Source organism: Thunnus thynnus, chromosome 20 (genome assembly GCF_963924715.1).
Source record: "Thunnus thynnus chromosome 20, fThuThy2.1, whole genome shotgun sequence".
Taxonomy (NCBI): Eukaryota; Metazoa; Chordata; class Actinopteri; order Scombriformes; family Scombridae; genus Thunnus; species Thunnus thynnus.
Window position 1 is genome coordinate 9,906,921 of NC_089536.1, and position 15,054 is coordinate 9,921,974.

A 15,054-nucleotide genomic window follows, 5' to 3' on the forward strand; every position below is an offset into this window, starting at 1 on the left:
TAGTTTTTTGGCAGCAACAGGAGGTCTATAACACTGAGGAATAGAGTTGCAAAGTGGGAGTTATTTCTGGCACTCCTGGTTCCAGAAGTAAAAATCCCATTAATTTTTCCCACAGACAACATAACTTTTCTCACAATTTGAGCTCTTCTACGGCTTGAATCAGCATGAAAACAAAAGATGGACAACGAGCTACAACTTCAGCGACAAAGTGTTTTAAATTCATTAGATCCTGTTTGCACCCATGGCTTCTTCTTCATAGCCACGACGGTCGAGGCTCATGGGTATTCTAATAATCTTAGCCATCCCCCAAAATCACGGACAAAACATGATTTCTCAGAAACAAAGTTGAAATAATGTGCTCGTAATACGATCTTATAGGATCGTTACATTATCCAGGCGAGTCCTGAGTTTCTATATTAACATTAAACGCACAGTATGTTATTTCTGCCACTAGGGGGTCTCTCAATCAAAACAATAACAAAAGATGGAGTTTGATGACGTGAAGTAGTGTGGGATCATGGGAGTTGTTGTCTTCATTGTTTAACAAGACAGACAGAAGAAAAGAAGAGAGGCGAAATCGTGTTCACAGACGCAGTAATGTATTAAAGTTATATTCATGTTATGTCATTTCATTCTAATGAAATAGCCACAAGTAACTTTAGCTAACGTTCGCTTTACGGGGACAGCTTCGGCGACAGAACGCACAGCAAATGACAATGAATATCAATCGTGCGCCATCATGAGTGAGCAATACAAACAATAGTGAACAACAAAGTGGCTAGTTAGCTAGTTCGTTGAGTTCCTTCCTCCCTCTCTTAAACATCATCTGGTTTCTCTCGTGTTTCCCTGGAAGTTACAGCAAGTAAACAGGCTAAAGGGGGTATGATGTCATTGACAGGCGACCAAGTGAAACAGGCCGTTACCTTGATTAAAATTACAGATTTCTCTGGGTTTGAACATTGTTGGAAATATTTGGGATAATGTAAGTACACAACTCAACCAAATATATAACATAAGACTGGACATTTTAATGCAAAAAAGTTACATATTATGTCTTTAAGGATACTGTTTAGAGAATACGGACTCTATACGATATATCAGACTGTGGATAGACACGCAATACTTGTCAGGATGAGTTCATTGTTGGTTTGGCTCTGCACATGAGATTTGTTGACAAAAATATAGAAAATCACCAACCATATCCTTTAAAAGAAGGTTAGCCCCCACAAATGCAAAACCTACCCCCCTCCCATCCCAATCCAGCCCCATGCCCCTCCCCCCCCTTTCCCAAAATAACTTTATACAAACTGATAAAACTTCACGATTCACAATCAACACAAAAGTCACACGAATTTCCGTCATTATGGCCATCCATAGAAACTAAGAACGACATCCCCTCATTCTCTCGCATGTCGTTGGCATGATCACACACACACGCACACACATACACACGCACACTCTCTCTCTCTACATCTCTGTTACACACTCACATGCACCCATGTATGTACATATACATATACATTCCCACTGGATTAAAGACAGGCAGCACTTGCAGTCAGGTCAGGTGTATGTTTCTATTGCATCACGGCTCATCACATCCTTCTGGGTAAAAGGGGTCAAGGATTATGAGGGTATTTTAAGGATTAAAAGTAAAGGAGGGTTTGATTTTATGAGAGAACGGGAGGGGTGGGGTGGGGATTTGTTAGTGTGTGTGGAGGTCGGAGGGTCCGTGTTTGATCAGTCGTGGATGACGATGGGGCCTCGCATCCTCAGGCTGGGGTGAGGGTGCGGAGGGGCCAGGACGAGCCCCTGCGGCGGGCCCTGGGAGACCCTGCGCAGGGTGATCTGCTCGCAGGGCTGCCGGCAAGCGTGTCTCAGCTGGGACCGGGACAGCAGCCGTCTGGCCCTCCTGGAAAGGTGGAGACAAGACAGGACCATGAGTGAAGAGGAAGATTTACCCATGCAAACCTAATATCAATAAAAAGTCAAATATTAGTGGTTAGTAGTATTAACAGTAATCACAGTATAGACAAAACAATCTCACCAGTTTGTCCAATTGGTAGTTATTAGTTTTTGGTATACCTATTTTGTCATTTCCTATATTTCCCAGCATCCTGTTCCTCCTCCTGAATAGCCTCTCTTCCCAAGTTTCTGTAACTTAATGGGTTTTTCTCATAGATTGCTTCTTTCTTCAGTCTCTCTGAAAAACTGAAACATGTTCCTGAAATGTTCTGACTTTAATCTAAGATAAATGGGTGTCTACTGCTGTGCTGCTGGGTGGTAACATTTGAACCCCTTGTCATTTTAAAGCAGCATTAAATTATTTTTGACCACTTGGGGGCAGCAGAAAAAGCTGTTAATACAACATTGACATGTTGGAAGTTGTTGTGTCAAAAGTGTTAGGCAACCAGTTGCTTATTTACATGTCCAGCAGACACAGAGCAACATTAGCATTCACTTGGCGTTGTGTTGTGTTGTGTTGTTTCTCCACCATCTCCTATGGGAAATGCTCCACTGTGTTGTTGTCACTAACTTTGATCCTTCAGTTGTTTTGTGCTGGGCAGGTAGTGTACAGTTGTTTTTTTGCTGAAAACAGCTGCTTGTAGAGACTGGACGAGATGAATGAGAGCGGTAAGAATAAACCAAAACATCCAATTTTCTTTTAATTTGTTTTCTTGAATTCTTTTTTTCCGTCTTTGTCTTTCTTTTCTTCTGAATTTATCTGTCAATCAGTTATATCAATATGCTTGTCCTGTTCTGTGCGAATGGTATAAAACTAATCAAAAAACAATTTTAAAAAAGTTGGTCAAATATTGATTAGTGCAGCTTTAAACAAGACAGAATTACAATTACATATTTCATAACCACTGGCAGGCAACCAGAGCCTCATTGAAACTGTTTATCTTAGAATATGGACAGAAAACCCCAGAAACACGTCTCAGCTTTTCACAACAACAGATGAAAACAACTCCTCATGAGAAAAAACCCATTGAGTTACAGAAGCTAGAGAAACAGAGGGTGTTCTTTCAGTTCAAGATATAATTGATTTACAACTGCTTCTCAAATCACAACATACGTTGTGGCTGCACTGCATCCTGGTCGATTGAGTTTAGTGGTGTACAAGACACTTCCTCTCTGCCTCTGATCTTTAGGAAAATAAGTACATCTAGGAATGCAAGACCATTGCCATTAGCTGTTTTTAACAGTTAAGGTGGACTGTAACAGTTTTGCTGTGATTTGCTATTGTAGATTTGTTATTAAAGTTGAATAATAGAGCTCAAAATTAATCAGTCGCCAAAAATTCATGATATTTTTTAGCATTTTTACTATATCTCATAACTGTAGCCACCTATGAGCTGTTTACTCCCATACTGCAATGTGGCAGAAACAGCCTGCAGCTGAATGAGGTGCCAACACAGAAACAATGGTGATAACTGGCTTTGGGTTGTGCTTTATAAGAGTTCATTTCTCATGTATATTAATGGTTTACCAGTAGTTTAATAGCGACGATCCTACTGGACTAATTACTTGGCTGTAAGTATGTCATAAATCGACACCGTATTCTATTTTCAGTGTGTCCGGTCTATGAGATAAATAAACTAATAAAGAGAAAGGACTGTGAACTTTAAGGTGATTCAGATGATTTACTGTAAACAGAAAAGTTCAGCTCGAGGGCACCGAATTGAGTTTCCACGCCGCTGAGAAAGTGATTATAAACAACCGCTCTTTTCTCATTTCAGGAGGATTCACTAAAGCGGAGTGCAACATTTATTGAGCATCGGGACTAGAATCACTAATACACATCTCCGTTATGAGGTAAGAGAGAGGCGCATCTCTGCAGGATTTTTGTGGCTTATGAAGGGAGCTTGGTGGTAATTTCCAGACTGCAGTGGGTTTTGTGCTGTGGCAGGAAGGCTCTTTTCAACAGCCCACAGCGACCGATAACACTAAACCCAAGACCGTGTGGCACACTAAGATGTGTTGGAAACAGCACTAATGGAATTCATTTGGAGACAAATGCAACATACATAATCACAATGTATAGGTGATTATTCATGGTTCCTTTTAGGGTGTCGAGAAAAACACTTTTAGATGTAATGCACAGCAAAGCCTTCTTTATGTGCTCTGTATTTTCTTCCTCTTTCACAGCACTCAGTGGCACTGAGATGTTTTTCTTGTATACTGAACAGGAAAACACACCAGTTCCCTACAGATCCCTGCTGATGATAAGATAAGCACTAGAGCACTCAAGAAGACTCTTTGCACAGTGTGTGCCTGCATATTAAAGTACAGTAAATGTGCCTGAAAGTGCGCATTTGTGTATACAATGTACTCTGTGATTGATTATCACTAAGCTTGATATTGTCACTTGGAGGTTTTTTTTTATTATTATTCTTTATTTATTCAGGGAATTTTCACTGAGAGGAAGCCCTGATCACATTCACACAGTTACACACATTCACACCTTTAGGCTCCTCAGTAGAACCACAGTCTGATCTGCAGTTAGGGTTGCCTCAAGGGCACCTCGGTGGTGGTAACGAGGGAGGGGGGACTGAAACGACCGATCACAAGCTCGCTTCTCTAACCTTTAGGCCTCCACTGCCCCCATGCCAATCCACGAGCAGAATACAAAAGTAGGAGCAGAATATAAAACAGAGACGAACAGAACAGATTTCGCTCCGGTGGCAGTTAATCTAAAGCTCTGCTGTTTGTCTGTTCAGCTGTCCGTTGGGAGGAGTAAAAACAAACATGTAAATCGATGGTCAAACATATCAAGCTGTCTCATTTACATGTCAGTTGTGCTTTCTCTTGTTTTTCCAACTTCTGATGCTTTGTCTGTCCAAATTCAACTTCTCTGTATCAGGTATCTCAGTATCTAATTAGCTTTCTATGTTCATCCTTTTAGGACATGCTTTTACAGTGGTTTTTTTTGCACTACAATATAATTCTGAGATCTATTTTTTAACCATGCTAGCTGTGTGGGTCTCGGGACGTAGCTCAACAACTTTTAGATGGATTGGCATGAAAGTTTGCACAGACATTCATGGTGCCTACAGGATGAATCCCACTGACTTTGGTGATCCTCTGACCTTCCATGTAGCTCCACCAGCAGGTCAAAGGTTTCAGTTATCCAGTGAAATATCAACATATAGTCTGTCACTGCATTGCGACAGAATTGTGATCATTTGTTGGTCCGCTGGCATTTTATCAAGCTTCATCATCAGGTCAAAATAGCTCATAGGTTTATTATTTTGTTATTTTTGTCCCATTTGAATTGGTTTTTTTTTACCCTTTGTAAAGCACTTTGTAACCTGTGTTAAGAAAAGTGTTACTTTGCTGCTTTTTTTCAGTTTCTTTTTGTCTCTCTTGCCTCCTTGAATAAGTGGGAGAGATTTCCCACTCCCACGTCTCTCTGCTCTGTGACACACTGCATTCTTCATCGCGCTGAGAGAGAAAAAGAGAGGGATAAAGAGACGGAGAAGGGGAAGAAAATGAAACTTCTGATCATCTCTCATTAGCAGAAGCCTTTCAGAGCAGATCTATTAACATCTTCTATTTCAGAGAAGCATTAATTGAGTGCTAGAAGAGCGAATGACAGTATAATGTAACAAAGAGTAGAGTGTTCATAACGATGCTTTCTCTCTCTCGCACACAGCCATGTTGATGTCAGTGGTGAGTGAGTGATCCATAGCCATGGTTAATGTGGTAATGATATTTCCACTCAGACCCCAGCGGTGCCTGGCTCCTCGCTGGCCCATCTGCACCAGTTAGCTGCTCTAATTTTAGCCTCGGCGGTCCGAAGGCGGCTGTGAGGGCCGGGCGCCATGGCTCATTTAGACACAGGCTTAATGGAAGAACATCTTTCTCACTCACATACAGACATGCAAGCTTTGACTCATTATCCGCACGCACATGTGTGTATGAGTGTATGAGAGAGTGTGCGTTTGTGCATAGGCGTGTGTGTGTGTGTGTGGAGGAGGAAAATAAAAAGGAACAGATTTTGTGTGTGTGTGTGTTTATTTAGCTCTATATTCAGTTATGTCTAACACAAAGTGTGTCCAGTGTTTGCAAAGAAAAACACACCATGAATGTGAGTAACCTGTTGTTTGGGTTCTTGAGATATTCAGATCAGCAGTTTTTTTTTAAACGCTTTCTTTCACTGGCATTTTATTTATTTACAAGGCAAAAAAGAAATACAGACATATTCCTATGAATTGTAAGCAGAATATTAGGCTACTGCTGAGGCATCACATCAAATATTGTGAAGAGCTGTTTATGGATGAGCACATATTTCTGAATGAAACTCCACAATATATCATAAAATGAGGTTACAAAAGCAAACTACACACTGACGGTGCTAGAGGTTTTACAATTTATTGATTTGATTTAATTTTTATTCTTTCAGCAACAACTGAATGCATCATCAAATCTCACATTTCATTTGTTTCATTCAATTTGAGTTTTAAATAACTTTTAAATACATTTTTTCTGACTGTGGATTTTGGCCTCCATCACTTACATTGAAAACACATTAGGGGGGGGGTCTTTTAATGGCCAGTATGAACAGGAGGGATGATTACAGTGAGAAAAATCTGTTTCAATGTTCATATGGACAGACCGATTGTTGTTTTAAGACAAACATGAAAAATAATGAACCTATCCTTTAAGTTTTTAGCTAAATGCTAATGTCAGCATGCTAACATGCTGATATTTAGCAGTTTTAGTGTTCAGCATGTTCACTATCTTAGTTCAGAGTGTTAGCATGACAATGTTTGATAATTAGCATGTAAACACTGAGACTGAAGGGAATATCACTACTTTTGTAGGTATTTGGTCATAAAAGAAATATGAATAAAGGTATTTTGTCTTTATTAGACCACTGATAGTGTAGATATAGACAAGAAATATTGGGAGAGAGAGAGAGAAGTATGTGTGCAACTAAGGTATTTGGCTGGAATCAAACCAGGGATTTGCGGTCAGTATAAAGCCACATGGCTAGCATGGCTAAAATAACTAAACTGAATCAGGCAACAATAATGAAACCTAACAGTGAACCACAATTTTGAAGAATTTAATATATTTTGATGGCAAAAATTAAGCCTTAAAAGAAAAAAACAGCTCAGCATGTCTACATTCAGGGAGCCAGGAGCTTTTAAATAAGGTCATGAATGGATGTCAGGTCCCCCCAAAACCCCCTCTCTAAAATTCTTTCTTTTTATTTTATTATTATTATTATTATTTGGATTTTTTTCCCCCTCTGTAAATCAGCAAGTGCTTATAAACTCAACACACATTAGTAAACTAATAGCCTGAGAGCTGTCTCTTTTCCCAATAGACCTTTTTCATTGACGACATGTTGACATTTCACATTAGGAAAAGTGCAAATAATATAATTAATGATGGCTGAATCCCATTTAGCTGCTTCAGTTTCAGGGTCCTGGTATCGTGCATCCAGACTCACTGTCAAGCTGTCATGACTTACGAGGACGCTTGAATAGAAAGGAGCCATCGTTACTGTTATTAGTAACAGCTGTGCTTTTCCTTCTGGGACAAGTCAAAATGTTGCTGTGAAAAAGGCCTATTGGTACCAGATTACACTGTTTTTTTTCTTCCAGGAATCCTTTCTTATGTTATTTCCAAACATGAAGGTCTAGATGCTGTTTCAAAGCCGTCCTCACACAGACAGAAATTAAACAACCGTGTCTCGAAATATTGAAAATCAAGTTTTCATGTGTAGAATGCTAAAAAAAAAGCAAATCTCGCCCCAAAATACAGATAAAATGGTAGTTACGGCCCTATTTATGTCATATTTTCATCAGTTTCTTCTAGAATAAGGTTTTGCTTCTTATTTAGCTCTTTAAAATAAAGAGGTCACAAAAATGTCTTGGTTCAGTTTGTCTAAATCAGGGCCTTTACTGTGTTTCTTAGCCGCATGAACAGCTGTTAGTATTTGTGTGATTTTAAGCACTTGGGAATTATGTGGTATCCGGTTGTGGGTGTTTGTACTACACTGCTGTGTGAAATCACAACAGGACAAAAATAACTACGTGTCCTTTTCTGTCACAGCTCAATTCTTCTCATCTGCTGTCGCTCAGCTCTCAGCACACATTGATTTCTTTTCTCATACATTACACACACACACACACATACACACAGTCAGGCCATCAGAGGTCGGAAAAGGGTCACCTTTGCTTACCTGGTCTCCCGGGTGACGAGGAAGAAGCTGTCATCGGGGGCATCGATCCAGTTGGGACGTCTCTTGCGGATCATCACTCCTCCCCGGGTGTTTCCGCTGCTGCTGTTGCGGCCGTTATGCTGCGAAAAGATGATTGAATATCATTTAACTTCAATAATCAGCAGTGATGTGAACATGTAGGAATTGTTTCATAAAATATGTAAGACACCTACCAGGAGAGGTCCACCTGTTGTACCTGGGTTCTCTGCAAAACAAAGCCAGAGCAATGAGAGAGAGATGCAAAGTATGCATGAGGGAATCTGTCAGTTGTGAATAGTATTGATTAGTTTATTACTTTTCCTAGTAACAAGTGGTGCAACAAATGACTGTGTTTCAATTTCAGTAAAAATAGTGACGTTACCAATAAAAAACAAAGTGTCAGACTGAAGTTGAATCATCCAAATTATCCAAATGACCCCCATCTGCTGATTCGTTTTCATTAGAATTAGTTGTCATTCTCTCCAACGAGCTAGTTTAGATAAGAAATGGCAGAAAAGGTTATCAACTCCGGGTGTATCTCCACTAATTTGATTTTTATCAAGCAAAAGGATGACAAAAACATTGGATATAAACACTGTTTGGTCCCCAAGGGTCATTAACATCATAACTGACTTCGTTAAAAGCAAGAGGGGATGCATTTTCCAATATTTTGGGGGGAGAGGGAGGTGTAACAGATGTAACACAAGTAGGACTTTCTGCTTCTAGGAAGGATTAAGCAATAACAGTCTTATTGAGATACAACTCATAATTACTTTTGCAGAATCAGTTTATAGCTCTGCTTTTAAGATATGTGTGTCGGTGTGTGTGTACCTGAGCGCCTGTCCGGCTCAGCCCTGCTGTGGTGATGGTAGCTGCGTTTTCCCAGCATGCCGTGGGGTCCGTGCGGGAGAGAGGAGAGGAGGCGTCGAGGGGGAGGCGTCTGCAGGCCTGCGGTGCGGTGGGAGCGAGGGGCGTGGGCTGCCGGACGGGACTCTGGAAGAGACACCACACAGGGGCTGCATCAACTGGCTCCTACAGGCCACCTTAAGTTTTTTTTTTTTTTTTACTCTTTCATTGGACATTGGAGTCAAATTAAACTAATTAGGGTCAAATGACTTAATTGTGTGTGTTGATTTACCTAGAAACTGCAGAACACTGGTCAGAGTGCTCCTTTGGGCGGCTCTGGTTTTGGGTAGGCGAGTCCCCTGCCCTTCCGACACCCTTAACATGTCTAAACCACACAAATGCACACACACACACACACACACACAAATACGTATTTTACTAAGCACTGCAGTGGCTCTCCCACTGCCCTCCTTTACTTCAATTACTGACTGAACAAGAATATTAAATAGTCTTTAACATTTCTGCAAAATCATGCAAATAAAAACCAAGTTCATGTGAGTAGACTGATGTAATTCTGTGTGAAATAAGTTGTCTTTATGGTGTTCATGATTTGTTCAATGAAAATGATTTTTTTTTTTTTCATGTTTCAAACAAATGCATGGTTTCAAAAAACAGGATGCAGGTGAGCAAATCAATTCAAGGTGTTAAAATGGTAACTTACTTCCAGGGGGATGGCATGACCACAGAGGAACAATCTCTCACACATGCACATACAGATAGATGTAAGTACATGCTTACATGCACACATGTCCCAAAAAAACAAAACATATTGGAAATGCACATACATCACAACATGAGGGCGGTATGACAGCAGGCACTGAAGGTGGAGTCCATGCTGGAGGGGAGGCGTGCCTTTGCGGTTCCTCTGGGCTCGACAGCCGACCAGAGAGTGTGTGTGGTGGAGTTGATGGACAGATAACACGGACACATGAAGCACAAGGACTCGGAAGAGATGCTTTCAGGTGTGACTTTATTTGGAGGTCTACTCTCACATTCACACAGTGATGAAAGAAAAAAGCGCATAAAAGAGGTAGAAGATGAGATGGAAATATTGCAACTGTCGTTAGAAAAACGGAGGAGGAGGAGGAGGAGGAGGAGGAGGAGGCAAAGTGGAGGGGAGAATGACTCTGAGTGGCAAATCCTGGCCGCAGGATTTACAAGACAGAAGAGGCAACAGGATGGATTTGTATGAATATTGCATGATTTGAACACAGGAAATAGCTGAGTGGATGGTGCGGTAAGGTCATGGCCCTGTAGAGGTCTCCTTATGGGTGATCTACAGTGGGGGATGCAGCCAGCAGCAAAGCAGTCAAGAGCAGCTAGTTATTACTTCAGCTTTTAACCTCCCTTCTTTCAAGTTTCATCAGTCCAAATCTGTCTAAAGCTCATTATAAATCCAAACACAATTGGACAATGAATTGCCTAATACACTCACAAAAAACACACGATTTACAGCATGGAAAAATATGTGCGCAAAATGGAACAAAAATGTTAAAAAAAAAAAAAAAAAAAAAAAAATGGCGAGGGCAAACACACTGAAGCTGAGATTCAATATTTACAATAAACAATCATCCTGGATGAAACATTCAGCACAAAGTGAGCGCGCCTTCGCCAGGAGCGCCGTGCAAAATAGAGCCTCTCTTAGTAAAATACATTTTCTCTACATCTAATTGCAGCAAATATATGGCTCAGACTAGAATATGAGTTCTTTTGGATCCTATTACAACCTAGTTGTTAATTACAGGAGCGATATCAGTAATTGTGTCTGTATTTTAAAAGCGTGTGCAGGCGTGCTCATGTAGAATAGCCCTGTTTAACCAATAAATCTTTGTGTATAATTCCAACAATGGCTTTCAGTTCACAGTTAACTAGGAACCGTAACAGATAAAAGAATTTTTAAAAAAATGAAAGCACGAATGAAAAGATGATCAAAACTCATAGTTATGAGGACAGGCAGTCTTTATTGGAAACAGGGGGTGGGAGAATACAAAAAACCAAAATAATAATAACAATAATAATAAAAACAGAAAGAGAGACAGATGGGAGGGGAAGGGGAGGGGTGGGGGGGGTCGGGCAGAGGGGAGAGACGGGCAGAGATGGGGGGTTTGATGGGGGGTTGATGGGGGGCAGTCAGGGTGAGGAGGAGGGGTGGTGAGTGTGTGTATGTGTGTGTATGTGTGTGTGTGTGTCTGTTTGTATGTCTGCGTATGTTGTGTCTTGTCTGCAGGTGTGTCCATGTGGCAGAAGTTAGGAGGAATTGAAAGAGCTCTTACACTCTGCCTTTATGGCCCCACAGTTAATGGGGACAAAGGGCCGGCGCGCAGCACGGCGCAGCCTGATGATGTCACGGCACATGTGCCGGGCCAGCTTGGTGAGGCGGGTAGCCTGCAGCAGGAAAGCCTGCTTGGTCTTCATGGAGGACTTGGGGCTGCCGCTGTTTCGCATCGGAACCATGTGGTTGGACTGGCGAGGACCGTGACTCCGTGAACGAGACTCCTAGTGAGAAAGGACAGGCAGAGGAAAAAAAAAGGCCACTGAATAGTTGTCCTGTTGACAGCTGATGAAAAGACATTTAGATGCTTTTTCAAGTCCCACTTCAATCCCACACTATTTTCTGTTCCATTAGCCTTCATGTCACAGCTGACAGTGCAGTTAAAGCCGACTGACTGCAGAAGCTGTAGTTTTTGAACGTTAAAGGGCACATATTATGCAAATTTCCAGGTCTATAATTATATTCTGGGGCTCTACTGGAATATCTTTGCAGGATTTACAGTTCAAAAAACTCATTATTAATCTTATACTGGCCCTTTATGCGGCCCCTCAGTTCAGTCTCTGTCTGAAACAGGCTGTTTTAGCTCCTGTCTCTTGAAACTTTTCAAACACATCTGTATTGTTAGCCTAAATCCGATCTGAAATATGCGAGTGGACAACGCAAAAACCACATCGAAAAACCTTAGCGACAAAGACTACGGAACAGACGGCAGACTGAAGTCCTGGCTTTCAACTTGAAGGGAATATTTTACAAACTGTATGTTCACCTCATACTTTGGATCTTTGACCATGTTTAACATCTGACATTTTAAACAGTATAAAAACAGAAAATCACAAAAGCAATTAAAATGCTTTTAAAACATTTTTAAAAATGTACACTTATACTACTTGTTATATAAATATAATACGTTTTTTTATTGGAGTACAGAAGTTAACAGCTGTTTGTATCAACCAAATACCACTACCACCTAACACAAATGAGAGTTCAGTTTATGTTACAACAGTTTTACAGATGTACTGATTCAACATGGTCATTTTCGGAGGCAGCAGTTTGCGGTGTTGCTGAACTATATTGAATTATACTGAGAGATGATACAAATACTTTGTCTGCACCATTTATGTAAATGAAGGTAACTACAGTCTCCAAATGACTATGAAGTTGAATCAACACCTCGCTGAAAGAGTTTCAACAAAAACTGAACATTACAACTTTTATGATGGTGTGGTGGTGGTATTGGGCTGCTGTATTAGACTGAACTGGATACACTGGTGGTTTAGTGAACATTGTGAAACGGAGGCTAGTGGAGCAGAAGCTCACTACAATCAACCACCTGTGAAGTAAAAGCACAGGTATAATTAATAACTTAAATAAAGGCTCCACTCTATTTATATCAGCCAATTCCAGGGTTCTGGTGCTGTCACGTGAAAAGGGTCTATCTTGCCCAGAAACAAGGGCGGACTTTGGGTCTATGTAAAGAAAAAATGTAGATGGATCTCTAGAAATGAATAAAACATGGCATATTTATTTGTATTATTGCCTTTAAAATATTATATGCCAATCTTCTTTACTATAGCATGTTGAAATTTACATTACAATTCACTGTACATCAGTATAAAAAGCAATAACGTGTTACAATTGATGTAAAGGATCAACTTTCTTATTCAACTACCAGCTGAGGACATTTAGAAACAAGTTCTCTTTCCTAGTCATAAAAAAATAGAGTCCACAAAGTAAAAGTGGACTGTTTGTTGTTTATTAAGAGCTAATATGTGAAATGCACTGTGTGATGTGTTGAGCTCACTGAATAATTGATGTTGACAGCTCAAAACATCACTGACGTACTTGTAGACATTACAGTTTAAAAGACCTGCAGTGTGCAGATTCTGATATTGTTTAATGCTTTAGTTTTCTGTACAGCATCTTTATAATTTGGGGGGGGGGCATTTATTCTTCTGACTGGACCACTGGACTCAACATATACCCCACTACACCCCGTGTGTTTCAGGCCTTCTGACTGAGCTTACATTGGCTGCCGGACTGGGGGAGGTCCTCTCCTCTGGGCCCTCTGCTCTGCTTGGCATCTTCAGGCCGCCGTACTTCTTCCAGTACATCCAGCAGGAAACGCACAGGCGGCACTGCATGTTCGGAGGCCCCCATGAGTACCACTGGGCCGACTGCATGGCTGTTAATGTAGGAAATTGGTTAGAGACATCACAGAGGAAAACTGATCAAAAGACTATCAAGCACATCTATCTCACTTCACCTGTCTCTAGTCTCTTCCTAAATGATTTCATCAATGTCCATAAATGATTTTATCAATGTGCATAAGAGAGACACACAGTGAAGGCCTGCTATCAGCTGATGAGATTAGTGCCTTTAGTGATTTAAACATCTGAGGAAACTCTGCCTGCACGAGATGTAAAAGAGAACATGAGTATATAATAGGATTGGGTATCATTTGGATTTGATGATTTTTACTCTACTAATCAATTCTGTTTCTTATCAAATCCTGATCCTATCCCTAATAGATGGTCAAACTAAAAGGGAGATACTGATCCCTGCTTTAGTAACAGCTGTTAAGATAAACAGCAACCTTTAGCTGGATAACACTGAATTTCTTTCACTTTTCTAAATTTCCCACATTTTCACTGCCCCTGTGATTTAGTTTCACACGCGCTGTGCTTTAACAGGCACACACACAACAAACAAAACTCACTATAGCAGCTCTCGCAGGCTCTGCCACCGCCCGCTGCATGGTAAGCCCCTGGGCCTGCTCCGTTCACTGTCGCCATCTTGCCATTGGTCATTGAGATCTGGTTGGGGTTGGGCTTATTACTGTCAGAGAGAAGAAGAGGAAGAAGATTTAAGAAACAGACCGACGCTGCAGCTGCCTTCTACGGCGCTTTAAATCAAAACCTATTAATTATGCATAAATATTGCCATCTTGCAGCCACAGGTACATAAATAACACTGACATCTACATGTGAATATAGAAATGTGAAACAAGTCACTCACTATGTGGGGATATAAACCTGCTTCAGTTTGCTCTCTGCCTCCGCTGCCTTCAGTCTCTTCTGCTCAGAGAGGAAAAACACAGCAGATCAATTCATTAATAAGAAATCAACTGTTGTCTTTGATAAAAATGCTCTCAGACAGTTCGACACCTTTCAGAGTTGACACTGACGGGCGGTCTAAAAATAGGGCTGCGAGATTGGAACGATAATCATTAAACGTGTCGATGCGTTTGAAAAGGTGTCGTTTCCCTTCTTCTTGACATCTGGGGGGGGGGGGGGGGGGGGGGGGGGGTTCTCCACTGAGAAGCTGATTTATATTTCACCACATGAGAAATGGTTCGGCGAGGAACGTTAACCCCTACTAGGAAACCGGGTTATTATGACTTTATTGTCCCTTCAAGCGAAATCAGCTTTGCAGCACTTAATAAAATACAACAAAAAACAAAGAAAACAAAGACAGAAATACATAAAATATATACACAAAGACATCACAAAAAAACAAAACAAAAATAAACCAACACCCTCAAGGCAGACAAACATTTTGTCCAAGTACAAAGGAAATTTTCTATCTGTTTCTTTTTATTTTAGGCAGCTTTAAAGGTACCCTGTGGAGTTTTTACTCAATTGTAGCACAATGGAGCAACATT

General features: G+C 40.7%; 1 protein-coding gene across 2 annotated transcripts in view; it reads right to left on the bottom strand.

Moving 5' to 3' along the window:
* Positions 1 to 1,722: 1,722 nt before the first annotated feature.
* mta3 (metastasis associated 1 family, member 3) overlaps positions 1,723 to 15,054 on the bottom strand; it is a 33,899-nt gene continuing 20,567 nt past the window's right edge. The window contains exons 11-19 of one of the 2 annotated variants that reach the window (XM_067575773.1): positions 14,409 to 14,467; positions 14,110 to 14,228; positions 13,418 to 13,575; positions 11,395 to 11,617; positions 9,354 to 9,446; positions 9,047 to 9,208; positions 8,410 to 8,441; positions 8,198 to 8,316; positions 1,723 to 1,909 (exon numbers count right to left, since the gene is read on the bottom strand). In XM_067575773.1, the coding sequence (XP_067431874.1) occupies positions 1,738 to 1,909; positions 8,198 to 8,316; positions 8,410 to 8,441; positions 9,047 to 9,208; positions 9,354 to 9,446; positions 11,395 to 11,617; positions 13,418 to 13,575; positions 14,110 to 14,228; positions 14,409 to 14,467 (1,137 nt within the window). In that variant the 3' untranslated portion in view covers positions 1,723 to 1,737. Of the gene's footprint in view, positions 1,910 to 8,197; positions 8,317 to 8,409; positions 8,442 to 9,046; positions 9,209 to 9,353; positions 9,447 to 11,062; positions 11,618 to 13,417; positions 13,576 to 14,109; positions 14,229 to 14,408; positions 14,468 to 15,054 lie in introns of those variants that run through there. The other variant, XM_067575772.1, reaches the window with a different exon arrangement.